General features: G+C 31.9%; 1 protein-coding gene across 2 annotated transcripts; it reads right to left on the reverse strand.

The window, feature by feature from the left end:
* Positions 1 to 1,297: 1,297 nt before the first annotated feature.
* Positions 1,298 to 21,287, reverse strand: LOC139491524 (interferon-induced very large GTPase 1-like). Of its 2 annotated transcripts, XM_071279260.1 has the most exons (3): positions 21,154 to 21,198; positions 19,243 to 19,324; positions 1,298 to 8,634 (listed from the first exon to the last, which is right to left on the reverse strand). In XM_071279260.1, the coding sequence occupies exon 3, from the start codon at positions 8,620 to 8,622 to the stop codon at positions 1,432 to 1,434; it is 7,191 nt and encodes a 2,396-aa protein (XP_071135361.1). In that variant the 5' UTR covers positions 8,623 to 8,634; positions 19,243 to 19,324; positions 21,154 to 21,198; the 3' UTR covers positions 1,298 to 1,431. The 2 variants fall into 2 exon arrangements, with proteins under 2 accessions (XP_071135361.1, XP_071135360.1); XM_071279259.1 differs by lacking the exon at positions 19,243 to 19,324 and having other exon boundaries at positions 21,154 to 21,287.
* Between the last annotated feature and the right edge of the window lie 111 nt (positions 21,288 to 21,398).

The following is a 21,398-nucleotide window of genomic DNA, read 5'->3' on the forward strand; positions in this document are numbered from 1 at the left end:
GAATAAGGGATTGAAAATCGAATAAGGAAACAGAAACCGAATAAAGAAATGAAAATCGAATAAGCAAACAGAAACCGAATAAAGAAATGAAAATCGAATAAGCAAACAGAAACCGATTAAGGAAATAAAAATCGAATAAGGAAATAGAATACGAATAAGGAAAAAGAAACCGAATACGTTTGGACTATCGAAAAAAGAAAAGGGAAAAAGGAAAAAGGAAACAACTTGTGTCTGGTCCTGTTCTGAGCCTTGTTGGCCGTGTTTGTAGTGCGAAAGTTTCAAAGTACACGTATTAAATATAGATACCTTAATGACGATTGTGGCCAGCCTTGGGTTAAATGGCCCAATATTTTCATAAAATAGTGTTTTGCAAGAAATTGATAAAAAACGCCAAAATATGGTAAAATTCGTCATAAAAGACAATAATTCCAATAAGGAGTCCTCTGACGATTTCGGCTATGTTGACTTATTTGTAGTCTTTGTCTGTCTGATCACTTTTCGTCATTAAGGAGGCTCGAGGGTATAAAAATTTCAGAAAAAATTAAACATTTGGTTTTCATTACAAATTAAATTTGTTACCTTTTGTAGTTGTTACTTTATCATATGGTACAAAAATCATTCAAAACAATCACTTTGTGTTGGCCCCAGATGACTTTTAAAATGTAAAGATCATTGAAAAAGATCCAATTTATCTCCCTTTGGTGGAAAAATGCCATTTTTTGGCTTTAAAGTTGAAATATCTTTTTTAACTCATCGGTGACCTATATTTTTTAATATAATTTCCATATAAGCTGTACTTAAACTAAATTATTGTAAAATTTGAGCGATTTCTGTTATAAATTTTTTTTTTTTATTTCGATATTACCTTTATTTCTCCTATTACTTCAACAGAAAAAAACCCATCTTTACAAAAATGTATGCTTTTTCGAAGGCAGATTGTGAGCGCAAATGAACGGTGACCCCACTTTTTTATTTTATTTTTCTATTAACTATAAGATAAAGTTTATTTATAGAAAAATATAGACAAATCCTATATAAATGATTTAGACCCGCGAACCCCCTTAAGTTCTTCTCTGTCTACTATATCTTTCATACTGACGATTGTGGCCAAGTTTGGTTAAATCTGTCCCAGTAGTTTTAGAGGAAAATATTTTTGTAAAACTTAACGACGACAGACAACGGACGCCAATTTATGAAACTTACGTTGCCTTTAGGCAATGTGTGCTATATGTCATCAATGTATCTGAAATAAGATAAAATTAGAGGACAAAGGGACGAATATAATGATCATACGATCTTTTACAGTCCCTTAAAATGTATATATTATTAGCTCTTTTAGGTTTGTACAAGATATCTTTAATATTACTTTCAAATGAAATACGTATCATAGTTTCTGTCACTTTGTACTGTTGTGTACAGAAGAAAACTATTTTAAGCGTTTAAACTGTTTATAGCATCCCTCTTTGAAATAATTCCCCATTCCTCTGGTAGCTTTGGTAATTTTATGTTATAATCCTTTTCAATGTTATCTTTGTAAGTGTAAACAAACCACTGCCAGTATTTATTACTTCCACTACTCTGTTCTAGATCCCATTGAGGAAAATATTCAGTGTATTTTTTCCAGGGAATATACTCTTTGTTAATATAAAACGTTCGCTTTTGATTAACAAGATCATTGCACATTTCTAAGATTAGCAAGTTGCTTGTAAATAAATTATACCATCGGGGTACTTCGTAATGACCAGCTGCAGCAGGTATCCGATGTTGTAAGCATTCGTGTGGTATTTTATCGTTTTCAAAATGTAGTTTATGTTCGTGTTTGCATGGTTCGTTGCAAAATGGGCATGTTGCATCACAACCCCATAGTGTCTCCATTAAAATGTCTATTGTGATATCTCTCAAGTCGTCTCTTAAATCAGACTCGGATTCAAAATGTTCTAAAACGCTTAATTTAAGATCATCCAATTGATCAATGACAATATTCTTGAAATGTTGAACATCAGTAGATTTTCCATTGGAGACTTCCCCAAAACAATCACCTGACATCGGTAAAAGACACGAATCATTGACATCTTTGCGGAAAGTTTGTATCCATTGTGTAACACTACCTTCTGGTTTGGTTTTTGCTACAAGGTCAGAAATATTGGTAAGTATTTCTTCCGTTCGTACTTTTGCAACTTTGAAATATTCACCCTCTCTATTTTTGAACATTGTTAATCGTATATGGTCAGATAACCATTTTTTCACAAATACTTTTGGACTATTTATGTACTGAAAAAAATTAACAAAAGATTGCATTTTAGCTAGGTCTGACAATATTTTAATTATCAGGCTACTTTTTCTGTTTGGAAAATGCTCTTTTATTTTTGAGCACAATGCCATAGGCATATCTTCCGATATATGCCCTATCATTGTATTTTTCAACGTCTCCTGAAATGTTTTAGCTACAGTTACGTTTTTGGATTTTGCATGAACACGACATTCGAAGTAAATGAAAGCTGTCTTTTTGTGTATTTTCATTTTAGCTTGTGGAGTATGGTTGGCCATGTAAACTGAATATCGATTTTCAAAAAGTGTAATTATATATTTTAAGACATGAGCTATTAAAACCGATTTAAACTGAGGTTGAAATGTTAATTTTTTTCTAAAATCACTTTCGTTATCAAATGCCTTGGCCATAATATGGAAAACCGTGTCTGCTTTGGTTATACTATTTTCGACATCACCTATCTGCATATCTTTAAGTTCATCATCAATTTGACAGAAAAGTTTATCGGTGAAAGAAATTGCGTTATTTTTCCACTCATATTCCAGATTAACAGAATCTTTCCTAGTTTGTTCTGTATCATGTTTGAAAGTAACATATCCTTCTTGAAGATCTGAAAACTCAATGCTACCCACAAGTTTTTCCATGCTTACATAATCTTTACACAACGGTTGTTGTTGCTCTAAATAACTGGCGATTTCAGGAAATCGTTTGTATACCAGAGGGCTTATTTCATCTGTAATCGATATTTGACTTTCCTCTTGATACTCAGATGCAAAACTTGTCATCAACTTCGTCCACATGTTATTAAACTCTTCTTTGACGACGTTTCTATCAGGACTTTGACCTTTGAACTTTAAAGATACGTCTGAAGCTAATTGATTTATATCTGCCTCTAGTCTATCTTTATCATAATTATATGATATTTCGATTCGTTTTTCTTCCTTAAGATGTAGAATTTTATTTCTTGTTATCAATTTTGTTTCTTCTGATTGTAAGTTTATAGTATTAATCTTGCTCTGTTCATATTGACTCATTTTATCTTTAAGCAGGTGGTTTTTAACAAATTTCCGTAATTTTTCTTGAAGATCTCCCACCATTTGTTTTAATTTAGTATCAAATTTACATATAACAGAAGTCAAGGTAATGTCCAATGTTTGCTTATTTTTACAATTCGCAAACTGACTTTTTGCATCAGAGTTTACAAATTTAGACGCAAAAGTTTTAACTTCAAAATTTAAATCACCGACTTTTTTCTGAAGTAATGTATAAGCTTTCAATTCTAAACTGTTTCGAAATCGAAACACAAAATCGTCTGTTAGTATAGCTTTCCAAAGGTCGTCTATTTTTGAGGCAATTCCGGAAAAAGATGAGGTATAATTTAGTTGTACTGCTTTCTGAATAACGGATTCTTTAAGTTTTAAAGCAGTTTTGCTGTAATCAGGATTTCTAGGAGCCATAGGGGGAGACCCAACCCATACATCTGAAAAAATCCAAATATCTTTTTCCAATTCGAACTCGATTATGTCATCAAAGGAGTGAATGTCATAAATGTTTTCATTTTGTGCAGCATCTCTTGTAATTTCATTAAGTTGGTTCAAAAGCTGTTGTGGGAGACGAGAATTGTTTCTTTCTCCTGTTGAAATATTTTGATGAGCAAATATACAACTTTGTCTCAGATGCACGCTTTTTTGTGCTAGTTTTAACCTTAAAAATGCTTCAACTGCAATTTGAAGAACATCTTTCATTTCATGCGAACTTTCGCCCTTAATGTTAATTATAGTTATATCGCCTAATCCTAGAACAAAAGTTGCAAGCTTATTATCACTGTCAAATTTATCATGGTATAGCTCTGGTGCACGGAGTCCTTCAGTATCCATTATCAGCATATAATCATATTCGGAATCTTCTGCTAAAGGTATAAGTTGCATAAATATTCCCCGTGTGCATCTCCCTGCACCAACAGGAAATTCAATACCGAACATTGTATTAAGCAAAGTCGATTTTCCAGAACTTTGAATCCCTAAAACTGACAAAGTGAACATTTTCTTTTCACCTAGCTGATTTTCTAGCTCAGAGAGAACTGCTTTTACCCAGCTTCGAGGTACATTTGCGGTATCACCGTCCATAATTTCAAGTGGAACTCCAAATCGGACTAGTCTTGCGAAGATCTGTGGTAGCTGTAAAGCCAATGCTTTTCCTTCATCATCAATTTTAGTTTCTAACAAAGAATATGTCATTGCTTCGTATATCTGTGCCATTTCACGAAATAAATGTTCTATACCAAATACCTCATGCGACAGGTTTTCTCCATACTGCTTGACTTTTGCTTGAAGGATATGTATGTCTTTAGAACTGTTCCTCTTTTTTTCAGACTTAAGAGATGACAAAGCTGAAAAATATTCAGATTCAACTTTGAACTGTTCTTTTTCGGTTTTTTCGTTAAGACATAATTTGAGGTCGGTATAAAATATTGTTGAATCCCGTTCAGAGTATATACTTTTAATGATATAATTGACAAATGTCTGCATGAATCTGCTGACGTTTTGGAGTTTTTGTAACTGGACAAGACGGTATTTAGTCATTTTTTGCTGCAACAATCCCTTTTCTGCATACGAGCAGTACTCACTTGATTTATACAGCTGTTTCTCTACACGTGTCAATTTATGCCATGGATCGTGCTGTAATGGAAGAATTTCACTTTTGTTTTTCTTTTCAGTCTCACCAATTAATGTTTTACTTTTTAATTTTGCCGAAGAATACATATAAGACGATTCGTCAATGTTTATGTCCAGACTTTGGTTATCTCTTAACAAGTTCAAAAGTGAATTAGTTGCATTCACTTTAATGCTGGAAATCAAATTCCATAATTTTTCGGCAATCTCGATGTAGCTTTTACGTTGACCTTTACGATATAACTTAATGACGTGTATCGTTGGACAGGATTTAGTAGATGTTTGACAGCTTTTACCTGATTTCTCCGTTTTAACAGCTAATACAACTTTTGGAATTTTTTGCAAATTCGAAAGATTTTTTTCTACAAATTCATTTACTGATTCTTTTTTTAAGACTACCACTAATACAGATGAAATATTTTGTAGAAAATCCTGCCGACTGGAATGATCTTTTGCATCACCTCTTAGGTTGAGAAAAAGAGACACATCTTCATATTTTTTAGATGGTATAAACCAAGCAGCTTCAACAAATCCGCTACTTATCTCTCGTTGTTCTCTACCTAAAATACTCTCGCTATTAACAAATGTGTCATGATACTGTTTCTGTTCCCCAAAAAGCATGTGGTTTATAATCGTTGATTTTGAAATACTATTACCAAGTTCTCCATATCGCATGAACGAAACAATACGACAAGGACAATTTAAGGCAGGGCTTTTTTCACTACTATTTCCACTCTTTCTGTCTATTATTATTCCACGGATTGGCCAACATGATATTGTCAAAGCATCACATTGACTTTCGTCAGGAAAGATTAAAGGTACTGCTAATTTACACAAAAACAAATTAACAGCAATGCGTTGCTTTAGCACAGGTGAGCTACATTTAAAGACAGCGAAAGTGATATCCAACGGGTTTTTAATGTTAGCAGTTTCATCTTCCATATCACTATCACTTTCATCATCTGAAAAGGAATCGATTGGATTCAAAACATCAAAGTGGTCTTTTAAAACAGAACAATAATTACTATTGCACATCAGAATGTGTTTTAGATATAGCCAAGGAATGTCTTCAACTTTTGGATTTTTTTCCTCAATTTTTTTTGTAGATATATCTGTCATTCTAATTTTTTCTGGATAATACTCAGTTAGTCCCAAATGATCAAGGCACCTTGTGAAATTTGTTTGATTGCACGTCGCATTTGAAGGCTGGTTCAAGGGATCCGCTAATGTGTTTATTGATTTCACTTTATAAATACCTGGAAAAGTGAAACTATCCACTGCTATTTTATTACCAATCTTTAATTTTAACATGCCTTCTTCGAGACCAAGCCAATCATATGGAACCGAGTGTGTATATTCATTTAATAGAGTAGATATTTCGTCTTCTAATATTCGGTCCATCGGGTTTAATAATTCATTGAATATTCGTTCTCTTTGAAAAGATGTATTCTTTGTTTTATTCAAAATTAGGCAGATGAGGTAGGCTTGTAACCTTATAATCGACTGCTTGTGCCCTTCGTATTCTTTTAAATTATGTTCTGTCTCTAAAAGAAAATCATTTACTTGTTGAATGCTTAAGTAAACAGGAAAGCAATGATGGTTATCGTCATACTTTAGCCCTTTTAACAATGACTTTAGAAAAACGATACTATAGGATTCACCCGTTGAATCAAAGCAATTTAAGCATTGACGCGTTAGCTTTGCCAGTTTGCATGTTAACATTTCCTGTTTCATACTAGAATTGTTAGCAATTAACGGGAACGGGCTTGTAGTTTTACATAAATCTTCTTTTATACTATTTATCAAATCATTAACACTTTGAATCTTTTCGTTTTCATGCGATGATAATGAATCATCAGACGTATTTGGCAATACCCATTTCGCAACTGCATCCAAAGAATGTGATCTTAAAATGGAAGATTTTAAATGTGGATAGAATATTTCGCGAATCAGGTATTTAATAAAAGTTTGTTTATCTTGCTGAAATAGATTTTCTTGTTCCATGGTTGAATTTAAGAATTGACTATGCCTATTATACAACAAAACTAAATCCTTCCACAAAGATGTATCGCCGTCTATATTAACCTTCAATTGTTTTATCTGTATAATGCTCTGTAAAAGTGGTACGCAATCCTGTTCAGTAGGATGAGAAACCCAATTTTGTAGGTTATCAAACAATTTCATCATATTCTCTTCAAGCATTTTGTCTAGAGCAAAATCATTAGTTATTCTTTCACAACCTAAAGCATCTTTCATGTACTTCGAAAGTTTGTTTCCATTTGTTATATTAGAATCCAGCTTTTGAACAATTTCCCATATAGGAACAAATTTACCTCTGTCTATGAGTGCCCATGTGTCATTACAAGATGGTAGAGTATATTTCCATATGTAATAATCATCTAATTCAGGTGGTCCTCCACGTTTCAAAATTTTCAGTTTTGTGCAAGCAAGATCTGTTTCTGAATATAAATTTGACAATTTTCCACTTTCTTTGAAAGCTTTAGCAGATATTTCTGATCCAATGTTTCGAACAGGTAAATGTACAGCTATGTATGCATTCAAACATGTTTCAACCATTTCTTTTGTGGTTTTAATATCTTTTTCGGACTCACTGTTATAAGTTGCAACCCATTTATAAGTGCCACCGAAGGTTAACGATCCTAGGTTAATATGCGACCCAAATATCTCATAAAACTTCTGACATTCAAAAACAATAAATTGTTTTCTGCAGCAGAAGCTAATTAGATTGTCAATACGAAGAAGGTCACGGGAAGCTTCAGGGACGAAGCGAATACTGTCCAAAGATAATTCACACGACTTTACTGGAACTGAAGAATATTTTATGCTTGATAAAAAAGTTCGTTTAACCTGACTGTTCGAGATATTTTCAGAGCTTTTTTTTCTTTCAAACATTGAGCCAAGTTGACAACCGGCTTCTCTAACAAAACCGGATAAATTTACTCCTATCACATTCATGGCTTGGTGGAAGTTGTTATACATTTCCTGAGAAGAAAAATCAACAGTTTCATCTTCGTTTTCATTCAACGGTGGTGTGAGATACAGTGCCTTTGTAAGTTCGATGACAGTTTTTCGATGGACGCAGATATCACGTAAATTTCCGGTATCGTATACGCCCATAAGTGCCAGACCACCAGATGCCTTACGAATAACATCTGTATCAGTCAGGCACTGTCGGTGAATTACTGCATCCAATTTTGACGACTGGCATTCTAGAGTTTGAACAATTTGTAACAGGTCCTGTTTTTTAATTTCAGATTCCCATTTAATTTCAGGAATTCTGAGCATTGATCCTATTTTTGAAATACATTTTATTGCTTCCTCTCGGTCTGGTGTCAGTTTTATGTAATTTTCGGTTGCTTCCGCCATTACCTGTTTCAATTTTTCAACCTTATCAGTTTCATTCTGCAATAAACTTCGTAACGCTATTTTCTCCCATTCATGTTTAGCATGCTTACACATTTTGAAAAAGTCATTTTCTTGCAAATGTAGCAATTGATAATTGTTTTTTATATCAAGAACATCATTAAAAAGTTTCGACCATTTATCCGGTTCCAATCCAGCCTTTTCCAGTATATTCTTTAAGTTGCTGGACTTTTCTAACGTCGGATCACTTGAAGTGTTTGTTTCCTGTAGCGTTGCCTCGGCCAACACATTTTCCATGGTCTTGGAGCCCTATAGAAAGTTGAAATGTATATATATTATAGGACAAACAGTTGTGTTTTAATTCAGGTAATACAAGTTTACCGATGTAAAAATCAGATATATCGACTTTTAAAAAATAATATAAACAAACCACAATTGCACATCACACTAAGCTATATTATATTTGAATCATAGTATTCCAAAAGTTAGAAAATCAACAAACTATTGTTTTCCGGTTTAATATCATAGTTTCTTACATGGATGTCAGAAGAGGGGCGAAAGCTACCTCTGCTTTTACCTCATATGTATACACGATAAAGCCATTGGACTTTATACATTACGTTGCAAGACACTTGACCATGGAAAAGCCATCCGGAAGTGACCTTGTGTAAATCGGAAGAAGCTATTGTTTGTACTTATTTAATGTTAAAGTATATTGAACAAAATATTTTTGGAATCGGCATCAAGCAAACTATCAAACAAATCCGGAAGTGACATATTTCAAACAGGAAGTAACAATTTATCTCTCTTATTTAGACGAAAATGTATAGAAATAATTTTTTTTTTTGAGTCTGTGTACAATTAGCTATCATTTGACGCTGTATATGATATATTTCAAACTGAATTTCCATAGTTCTATAGAAAATTGATCTTTATGGGTGGAAATACCTGTAATTGTTCTCTAAACAATTGGTTTTTAATTCTTTATTCTGATTATTATTAGGTCTTTCCACTTTTCCGTGGAAAGACCTATTGATTTTGTTCTGATTATTATTATTATTGTTAGGTCTTTCCACTTTTATTTTTTTGGAAAGACCTAATGTATTTGTTCTGATTATTATATGTCTTTCCACTTTTCTGTGGAAAGACCTATTGTATTTGTTTTGATTAATCTTTTTTCTTCGGCCTTATTTTGTTCTTGCGATAAATATTTGTTTCGCAATATGTCGCTTACATATTTTTCATATTCTATCGTATAGTTCATGCGCTTTTATAATCACCCTACTTAGACGAATAATTTTCTTTGTAAGAGTTATCTCCTTGGAATTTTTTTTCCTTGTGACTACATCTCCTCCGGAAACGTAAAAGAAATCGACAAATTTGCTCGTTATATCCTTCGCATGATTTGTCCTTTTTGACCAAAGCGATATGAACACCTCATATGAAAGTTATTTCCCCATATGTATTTGGTTTACGTGATATGCATTTCAATCTTGTAAACCATAAGTGATAGGGACCTAGGATCTTTTGATTTGTGGTCCATGATCCAAAAATAAGAACATTAGGTCAAGGTCAAGAAAGTGGAAAGACCTATTGTATTTCTTCTGATTATTAGGTCTTTCTATTTTTCTGTGGAAAGACCTACTGTTTTTATTCTGATTATTCTGATAATTATGATTATTATGATTATTAAATTTTTTTTCTTCCCCCAAATTTTGCTCTAGCGGTAAAAGTTTGTTTCGCAATGTGTTACTTAGATATTTCTCATATTGTATCGTATAGTTTATGCGCTTTTAAATTTCACCCTGCTAAGCCAAACCATTTTCTTTGTAAAAGTTATAATTATCTCCATATGCACTGTTAATCATATATGTGCATCTCCTTTGTAACAAAAAAGGATATCGACAAAATTCTTTCCCTAAATTGTTCGTTAGATTCTCAGAAATGTTTGGTTAATTTGGATCGAAGCGATTCGATGAAATTTTATAGGAGTTATCTACCTTTACAAAATAAATTTGTCGATATATTTTTTAACTCATAAACCGTTTACCGTATAACCCTGGAATGTTCTTATATGAGGCTTCTAAATCCTAACTTAGAAAATCAGGTTAAGGTCAAGGTTCAAGGTCAAAACCTCAATTTTGACTTTTTCTTTTTTTTGCATTTTTTCCAACATTTCAAAAGCTATATATAAAAGAATAAGTGCAAAATGTTTGCTTTGTGGTAATGAAGATATGTAACATTTGGTCGGAAACAATCTAACGGCATCTTATAGGAGTTAGGGCCCCTGAAATGTCTAATTTTAAGGTTAATTGATTATTTCTTCAACTTGGTTCATTATAAAGCCATATGACCTTTTACAAAAGGTAAGGTGACATATATTTTTATTCTGAAATTTGTGTTTCGCAATATGTCGCTTAGATATTTCTTATATTGTATCATAGAGTTTATGCGCTTTTAAATTTCACCATACCAAGACGAACAATTATCTTTGTTAGAGTTATCTCCCTATTCATTGTTTATCAAATGTCTGCATCTCATTTGTAACAAAAAAAGATATCGACAAAATTCTTTTCACAAATGGTTCGTTACATCGTCAGGAATTTTCAACCTTTTAGATCAAAGCGATTCGATGAAATTTTATAGGAGTTATCTACCTTTACGAAACAAATTTTTCAGTATTTTTTTTTCTCTCATAAACAGTTAATCGTCGAACCCTGGACTGTTTTATTTGAAGTCCCTAGGTCCTGACTTAGAAAATGAGGTCAAGGTCAAAGGTCAAGGTTCTAAATTGTGACTTTTGCTTCTTTTTGCATTTTCTCTAACACTTTGAAAGATACATATAAAAAGAACTAGTGCAAAATGTTTGCTTTATTGTAATAAGGATAAATTACATTTGGTCTGATACAACTTAATGGCATCTTATACGAGTTATTGCCCTTGAAATGTCTTTATATAAGGTTCTTTGAACATAACTTCAACTTAGTTCATTATAAAGCAATATAAATTTTACAAAAGGTTAGGTGACATATGACCTTGAAAAATGACAACCAGAAATGACCTTGATGTTTGCACATTTTTGATATAAAAGTACTCGGAATTCATATATTTTGTAATATAGATATATACACCTATCACTCAAGACTACAAATGACGGAAGTGTCAAATTATTTCCCGTTCTACACACAAAAGTATATAAAAACAATATATTTTTGGAATCAGTGTGTGAAAAGCTATCACATGAGACCGGACGTGACATTTACTTCACCGGAATTAGCAGATTATCTCCCTTATTGCACTCAAAATTATATAGAAACAATTTATTTATTTAATCAGTATAAGGAAACTTATAATTTGAATCCAATTTTTACATTGAGTAAGCCGGAACTAAATTCTTTTCAAAAACTTTGATGTGGAAAAACGTTCAATTGTTCTCTGAACAATTGTTTTTTAATTTTTTTTTCTTCTGCCTTATTTTGTTTCGCAATATGTCGCTTAGATATTTCTCATGTTGGATCTTGGTCCAAGCGCTTTTAAATTTCACTATTTTCTTTGAGAGAGTTATCTCCCTAAACACCGTTTTCCTTGTGACTGCATCTGCTCAGTAACGGTAAAAGAAAGAAACAAATTTATTTTGTAAAATTGCTCATTATGTCCTTCGCATGGTTTGTCCTATTTGAGTGGGAGATATTATTGACATAAATGTGCAAATCGTGATACAAGCATGAAATTTGGTATATAGGTTAACTAAATGATAACTTAAAAAATTCAGCTGCTGGACCTAAAAAAAAATCATTTTTTTTCAAAATGGCCACCGCTCATTTGGAAATGGCATCATATCCAATTGGCTAAATTTCGTAAATCCTTTTAAAAGAGTTTTAATAGGTATAATTCAATGTAAAGTTTGATAAAACTTCAATTGAAGTTCTTTGAGTACCATTAAGCAATATATACATGAAGAAAAGGTGACTTCCGGATCCAAAATAGCTGCAACAACGTGGAAAATGTCAATTTTATCATTTCTATCAACTTAACTAGAGATATCACGGTCTTTGTTCGGTTCAAATGCATTTATACAATTTGCCTATTTCATAATTATCTGACGGTTACCAATACACACACCTGTACAAGGAAGACCAGAACGGTAGCATTTACTGTTACCCACACAGCTTGATTGCTTGCATTCGTATTTCAAAAAATCCTTACACGAGGATGTTACGGCAGCCAAAGAAATCAATTTTGGTTTACAACTGTCATTGTTTTCCTTTCGTTCATCCAACTCGAGTGTTTATGACTTGGTACAAAGACCTGTCTTATGCATAAATCCAAATGAACTCAAACATGTCGACCTTGATATGCTTCTCTTTTGATGTAATCCGGAAGAGAACCTCTGGTAGGCAGAAAAGCATAATTAAGCCGCCGCTGCTTTCTTGCAAACGATTCAAATCGTGCCTCGTTAGCAAATGTTTCTATGTTGTCAATGTATGTGTCTGTGTTTACATACTGAAGTAAGGTAAAAACGTCCATTACATCTGGGAATACTTTCCATGGGTGCCAAACTTACCTCTTCGCTTTACCATGAAATGCCGACACAGTGTAACATCCATAAAATGCATGGCAGAAAAGTAGAGCAGCTACGAGAACATGTCAAATATTCATTTCTAGTATATATGTCACATGTAAAGAAGGTAGCTACCAAATTTGATAATACTTTATTCTAAAAGAAGGTAATAGAAAACATTTGCCAGAAAAATAAGAATTTAAACCTTGAATAACAGCCATTTTAGAAAAGGTGGTGGCCATCTTGAAAACATGATTTTTTTATGGCCAGCGATTTTTTCCTAAAATGTATATAATAATGATACTTCGTGCTAATTTTCATGCTTGTATCATCATTTGCACAATTCTCTCGATTTTGCTTGCTTTTACCTTCCACTATTTTGACGAAGCAATATGAACACTCCATATGAGAATAATTTTCCCTTATGCGTGTGATATAAGTAATATCTTTTTCTATCATGTAAACCATAAGTGATAGAGACCTAGGATCTTTTGATTTGAAGTTCTTGGTCCAAAAATAAGAAAATTAGGTCAAGGTCAAAGGTCGAGGTCACGTCCTTAATTTTGACTTTTCCTTGTTTTTGCATTTTCTCCAACACTTTTAATGATAGGTATAAAAAAACAAGTGCAAAATGTTTGCTCTATAGTAATGAATGTATGTTACATTTGGTCTAATACAATGTATTGCCATCTTACAGGAGTTAGTGCCCCTTAAATGTCCTATTATAATGTTGTATGATTATAACTTCAACTAAGTTCATTATAAAGCCATATGACATTGTACAAAAGGTAAGGTGACATATGACCTTGCAAAATGATAACCGGAAATGACATTTTGAGAAAACTGGAAGTAGCTATTTTTGCACTTTTGTCTAATAAAAGTACTCAGAAAATCCATATATTTTCTAATTAAAATACATTAACTTATCACTCAAGACTTTCTGTAAACCGGAAGTGGTCAATTATATGCAGGTTGACAGGCAAAAATATATTGTACCTACATATTTTTGGAATCAGTGTGAACGAAGCTATCATATGAGACCGGCAGAAATATTTACCTAACCGGAAGTAACACATTATCTTCTTTAGTTCACTTTAAAGCCTATCAAAAACATTTTTTTTATATTGCACATGTTGCATTAGTCTGAAGAATTTAGCTTCTTTTCAAAATTTATTTGATGTAGAAAGACCTTTAATTGTCTTCTGAACAATTGGTTTTTATTTATTAGGTCTTTCTACTTTTCTGTGGAAAGACCTATTGTATTTGTTCTGATTATTATTATTAGGTCTTTCCACTTTTCTGTGGACAGACCTATTGTATTTCTTCTGATTTTTAGGTCTTTCCACTTTTCTGTGGAAAGACCTATTGTTTTTTTCTGATTATTTTTTTCCTTCGGCCTAATTTTATTTCGCAATATATCGCTTAGATATTTGTTATATGATATCGAACAGTGTATGCGCCTTTGCATTTACCCTGCGTAACCGAAATTTTTCTTTGTAGGAGTTTTTCTTATGTCAACTACCCCTTTGCAACCGTAAAAGATTACGACAAATTTATTTCATCTCTTTGGCATGATTTGTTTTATTTTGATCAAAGCGATATGAACATTCCATATGAGCGTTATTTCCCCTGATGCATTTGATATAAGTGATATGCCTTTCTATCTTTTAAACAATAGTAAGTGATTTACATTTTTCTAACTGGTGAACCATAGGTGATATAGACCTAGGGTCGATGGATTTGAGGTCTTTGGTAAAAAAAAATGAAAATTAGTTCAAGGTCAAAGGTCAAGGTCATAGTCTACATTTTGATTTTGGCTTATTTTCACCTTCATCCAAAAACTGTATAAGATATCGACAAATTATTTTTACTTTATTGTTAGTTGCGACATGTCTTAACATGTAAATTTTTATTGCAAGAGTATGTTGAACTCAAAAGGGAGTTTTCTCCCCTCTTGTATTTAAAAATACACGTTGTGTGATATAACTCATAAACCAAATATAATTAAGACCTTTTGATTTGAGATCCTTGGTTTATAAACTTGAAATTGACCTCAAGGTCATATATTGATTTGACGTTCTGGATTTTGACCTTTGCTTTTATCTCATATGTATACATGATAAAGTCATGGGACTTTTTGCAATAGCGTTCCTAATTAGCCTTGAAAAAAAACAACCGGAAGTGACCTTGTGTAAACCGGAAGTAGCTATTTTTCATACCTTATCAAAATAAAAGTATATAGAATCAGAGATTTTTGGAATCAGTGTCAAGGAAATATTCAAATAGTATTGGAAGTAACATTTTTCAAACCGGAAGTAACAAATTATCTCCCTTATTTAAAAACCATATTGAAAAGAAACCATATATTTTTTTAATCAGTGTGCAATAAGCTATTATTTGACGATAGAAATGACATTTAAAACCCTAATTTTTCTTCTTTCATATTTGAATACATGTTTTTGGTGGAAAGACCTTCAATCGTTCTTTGAACAATTGGTTTTTAATTATTATTTTTTTTTCTGCCACATCTTCAAATTTTTGAATCGCAATATGTCGCTTAGATATTTCTTATATTGTATCATACAGTTTGTGCGCTTTCAAATTTCACCCTGCTTAGACGAACAGATATCTTTGTAAGAGTTATCTCCCTTTTCACTGTTTATCAAATGTGTGCATCGTCTTCGTAATAAAAAAAAGATATCGACAAAATTCTTTTTACAAATTGTTCATAATTCCTCAGAAATTTTTGGCTTCTTTGGATCGAAGCGATATAATGAACTTTAAAAGGAGTTATCTACCATCACCAAATAAATTTGTCTGTATGTTTTTTTAACTCATAAACTGTAAACCGTATAACCCTGGAATGTTTTTATTTGAGGCCCCGAGGTCCTAACTGAGAAAATGAGGGCAAAGGTCAAAGGTCAAGGTCAAGTAGTCAAAATTGATTTTCCCTTTTTTGGAACTTTCTCCAACACTTTAAGAGATTTATATAAAAGAACAAGTGAAAAATGTTTGCCTTATAGTTATAAAGATATGCTACATTTGTTTCGAAACTATCTAATGACATCTTATAGGAGTTAGTGCCCCTGAAATGTCTCATTATAAGGTTAATTGATTATTACTTCAACTTGGATCATTATAAAGCCATTTGACCTTTTACAAAAGGTTGGATGACATATGACCTTGAAAAATGACAACCGGAAGTGATCTTTGGGAATCCGCAAGTAGCCATTTTTGCACTTTTTCATGGAAAAGTACTAGGAATCCATATTTTTGTAATTTAAAAACATTTACTTATCACTTAAGGCTAGAAGTAATTTTTGATAAATGGAAGTAGCCATTTTTCCTTGTTTCCAGACAGTAGTATATAGAAACTATATATTTTTTGAATCACTGTAAAAGAAGTTATCATATGAGACCAGAAGTGACATTTACTCCACCTGATATAGAAAACACTTGTTTTTCGCATCAGAATAAAGAAAAAGATGATTGCATGCCAATTTTAGTTTTGAGTAAACAGGAACTAGCTTTTTTTCAATAACGTTGAAAATTCATGTGGGAAGACCTCAATTGTTCTCTGAACAATTGGTTTTTATTTGCTATTTTTTTTTCTTCCGCCAAATTTTATTATCACATAATATTTTTGTTTCGCAATATGTCGCTTAGATATTTCTTATATTGTATCATACAGTTTATGCGCTTTTTATTTTCACCCATTCCAATTCAAACAGTTTTCATTGTAAGAGTTATCTCCCTATTCACTGTTTATCAAGTGTGTGCATCTCCTTGGTAACAAAACAAGAGATTGAAAACATTCTTTTTCTAAATTGTTCGTTCAATTCTCAGAAATTTTTTGCTGATTTGGATCGAAGCAATTCGATAAAATTTTATAACAGTTATCTACCTTTATCAAATAAATTTGTCGGCATGTAATTTAAAATGATAAATCGTTAACCGTATAACCCTAGCATGTTTTTATTTGAGGCCCCTAGGTCCTAACTTAGAAAATGAGGTCAAGATCAAAGGTCAAGATCAAGTTCTCAATTTTGACTTTTCAGGGTTTTTGCATTTTTTCCCACACTTTAAAAGATATGTATAAAAGAACAAGTGCAAAATGATTGCTGGATCGTCATGAAGATATGTTACATTTGGTTTGATACAATCTAATGGCATCTTATAGGAGTTAGTGCCCTTGAAATGTCTAATTATAAGGTTAATTGATGATAACTTCAACTTAGTTCATTATTTAGCCATATGACCTTTAACAAAAGGTTGGATGACATAGAACCTTGAAAAATGAACACCGGAAGTGACCTTAAGAAAACTGAAAGTAGCCTTTTTGGCAATTTTTCATAAAAAAGTATTCGGAATCCATATATCTTATAATTTTGATGCATTAACTTATCACTTAAGACTAGAAATTACTTTTGATAAACCGTGGCCAATTATCTCTTGGTTAACAGGCAAAAGTATATAGAAACTATATATTTTTTAAATAAGTGTGAAAGGAGTGAGACCGGAAGTGACATTTACTTCACCGGAAGTACCTAATTTTCGCCCTCATTTCTCTTACATTATAAATCAAAACCATTTATTCATCACATAAGTATATATATTATATGGAGATATGATACATTTGGTCTGATACCATCTAATGGCATCTTATAGGAGTAATTGCCCCTGAAATGTCTTATTATAAGATTTATTGATTATTACTTCAACTTGGTTCATTATATAATTATGAAGCCATATGACTTTTAACACTAGGTTTGGTGACATATGACCTTGAAAATTGACAACCGGAAGTAACCTTGATAAAACAGGAAGTAGCCTTTTTGCACTTTTTTTTCAAGAAAAAGTACTCGGAATCAATGTATTCTGTAATTCAGATACATAATCTTATCACTTACGACTAGAAGTGATTCTCAATAAACCGGACGTGACCAATTATCTCCTTGTTTACAGGCAAAAGTATATAGAAACTATATATTTCTGGAATCAGTGTGAAAAAATTATTATATGAGACCGGAAGTAACATTGGCTTCACCGGAAGTAGCAGATTATCTTCCTTATTTCACTTAAAAGTATATCGAAACCATTTATTCATCTCATCAGTATGAAGCAACTAGCTTCTTTTTAAACATATCTTTGATGTGGAAAGACCTTCAATTGTTCTCTGAACAATTGGGTTTTAATTAGATCTTTCCACTTTTCTTTGGAAAGACCTATTGTATTTGTTCGGATTGTTATTATTATTATTAAGTGTTTGCACTTTTCTGTGGAAAGACTTATTGTATTTCTTCTGATTATCAGGTCTTTCCACTTTTCTATGGAAAGACCTATTGTATTTCTTCTGATTATTAGGTCTTTCAACTTTTCTTTGGAAAGACCTATTGTATTTGTACTGATTATAATAATTATTATTATTAGGTCTTTTCACTTTCTGTGGAAAGACCTGTTGTATTTCGTCTGATTAATTAGTCTTTCCACTTTTCTGTGGAAAGACTTATTGTATTCTTTCTGATTATTATCAGGTCTTTCCACTTTTCTGTGGAAAGACCTATTGTATTTGTTCTGATTATTATTATTATTTTTATTTTTTTTCTTCTTCTGCCAAATTTTGTTCTTAAGATAAATGTTTGTTTCTTAATATGTCGCTTAGATATTTCTCATATTGTTTCGTATAGTTCATGCGCTTTTGAATTTTACCCTGCTAAGACGAACCATTTTACTTGGAAAACGTGGAAAGGCCTAATTAATTTTGATTAGGGACAGAGAGAGAGAGGTAGAGATAATATAGAGATGTTGTGTGATTGGCAATGAAACAACTAGTATCTTCGTATGTTAATAGTTTCAACAGAAGATTCAAGACTATCAAACAAACTTTTAGTGGCAAATTGAGATTATCAAGGTAACCATGTCAATTGTTTAAGGGGAAATAGGCAATCAGAAACAATACTTATAAATGTATGTTATTTTTTGTCGTTGTAGTTTTCAAACCCAGAAAGCTTCTTTTATTACATAAAATAAATGCTAGATCTTAACATTTTACTGCACCAGATAAGCATTTCGACAAAAAATGTTTTTAGTCCTAACTATTTTAAAACCTAAACAATGTCAAAGTTATGTAATGCACTAGAGATTAGTAATTTTATATTTATATTTAAGATAATTTCGAAAATTTTGTAACAACAAAAATCAACTACACAATATTCATATTGTCATGCCAGTCCCGAGGTAAAGGCTTTTCGGCTTATAATACCCTTCACGATCACAGTTCACCATTAAATATATCGACCGAGTGGTACTACTAAAACACACGGAGTAAAACCAGTTAACGTGCGTTCTAACCGTACCCTTTTTACTTGTACAATGCAGCTACCAACATAATGATTTCCATTCTACAGGAAGGTTAATAAATATATGTCTTCATACGACCTGCAATAATGAGTATAAACCCATGTCACATAGCTAGTAAGATATAAAAGGCCCCGACATGACAAATGTAATGCAAATCAAACGAGAAAACTAACGGACTGATTTATGTCCAAAACAATACATGATTGATTGATAAAGGTTCAGTGTCATATAATTCAGGCCTGACCAGGATGAGAACAGATCAGCAATGAATACAATAAAAAAAATCGAAAACAGGAAAGTTTGTATCACATTAAAATGAGTAATACCTTTTTTTTTAATTTTGCCGAAGCCTGCTCTTATATGTAATTATCAATTTTATAAGTTGATTAAACATTTCCTTCTATATCAACTAAAGCCAAAAAAACAAAAAAAAAACATTATTTCCTTGTATTTGACAATGGCTCTTGAATCTAATTGTCTAAACCCCATCCGCAGGATACGTTTCTTTACTCTTATCAGAAACTGATAAATTTATTTTCAAAGTATTCAAATCAATATAATTTATAATAAATTGGTTTTCTCAAGTTGTTTGTGTCGGGTCTTCTTTTGCGAAGTTTTTAATTATCATCAATTGAAAATTTGAACAAATCGTATGTCTAAAAGTTGTCATTTTTCATTTTAAACTAACAAAACAAACGAGTTTATGGTCAATAAACATGTAATAATCTCAGTTCCCAGTTAAATGATAATGAACTTTCGGTTTTCCTCTCTATTTGATATTTACATCGAAATGACAAGTATATATGTTAGTGTAACATCAGAATTTATAATAATTGTATTGAAACTTCCTGAAATTAATGTCTTTAATCCGCATTTCTATAGACATATCGGTAATAATAAAAAAAAAATGCTTTAACTATATAATAAACCAGTTTAAATCGGGTGTAACAAATTTTGAATATTTGTTCTATTTAAATTGATCTGAAATTCAGAAAACGTAGACGGTCTACTACATACACATTTTCAGATTTACCTAAATGTTCTCGCATGCCTAACTTTCTTATTACACTTTTTTTCATTTTCATCAAGATATGACTGTTTGCTTACTGATAAAACTGCAAAAAACATTATAAGATTGGTATTGTATATTGATTAAGAAAGCCGAACAATGACACATTTTTTCTGAATAAAATATAAAATAACTTTGACGGAGGCGGGCTTCAGTTGGCAAAAATCTGTTGTAGTTAAGTGAAAATGGACGTCACACTATAAATTCCGCAACAAATAAATGAACCAAAAGTTAAAAAAAAACATACTAGACTAACCTATTCTAGGTCATAGCTTGAGACAAGGAGTGAGGTATATTGATTCCGGTAACTGCTAGCACACGGTACAATCGAGAAAAAATCGTCTTTTGACATTGTTTTTGTTGTCATTACATTAAGTGTTATGTTTTTCAATGTTTCTAAGTATTAGTGTTTACTTTCTAATACTTTTGATAGAAGTTGAACGACTGAGGGGTCGATGCTTAAAACTACTTTGACTTTCCAAAATTTTATATTTTTTTAATGTATTACTCAATATCTTTTTGGTTCGTACTGATAGAAAAAACACAATTTTTTTTCTCTAATTTTCGTGTTTCTTAGTTATAAAACGGTATAATATTTAAACTCTCAGATTTGAAAGTAAAAATTATGCACACGATTTTGAGAATAATAACATGAAAAATAATTTCAAACGTAATATTAATATTCTTGCCCATGATATCTCTTGGGGAATGAAGCATTAGTTTATAATCATAAATTGCAGTATATATTTTTGTACATGTAGTTTGATATCAGTTGGTATACCAGTTATGTCAATTTCAACATGCATTCTTTTCACATTTCTGAAAAACACAAACTTACCTAATGTTATATCCTTATCCGATGGATCTCATTCTAACTGTGTATTCCAAAAAGTAATTTCTATGGATTTTAAAATCTATGTGACAACAATTAACATAGCATCCGGCTGATGCTCTTAGAAATGATGTAATGTCATCATTAAAGGAAGTACATATAATTGGTAACGCCGTGAGATTCCATATTTAAACAATAAATAAACTCATCATAGATACCAGGATTGAAATTTTGTATTTGTGCCAGACCCG

Source organism: Mytilus edulis, chromosome 10, assembly GCF_963676685.1.
Source record: "Mytilus edulis chromosome 10, xbMytEdul2.2, whole genome shotgun sequence".
NCBI lineage: Eukaryota > Metazoa > Mollusca > Bivalvia > Mytilida > Mytilidae > Mytilus > Mytilus edulis.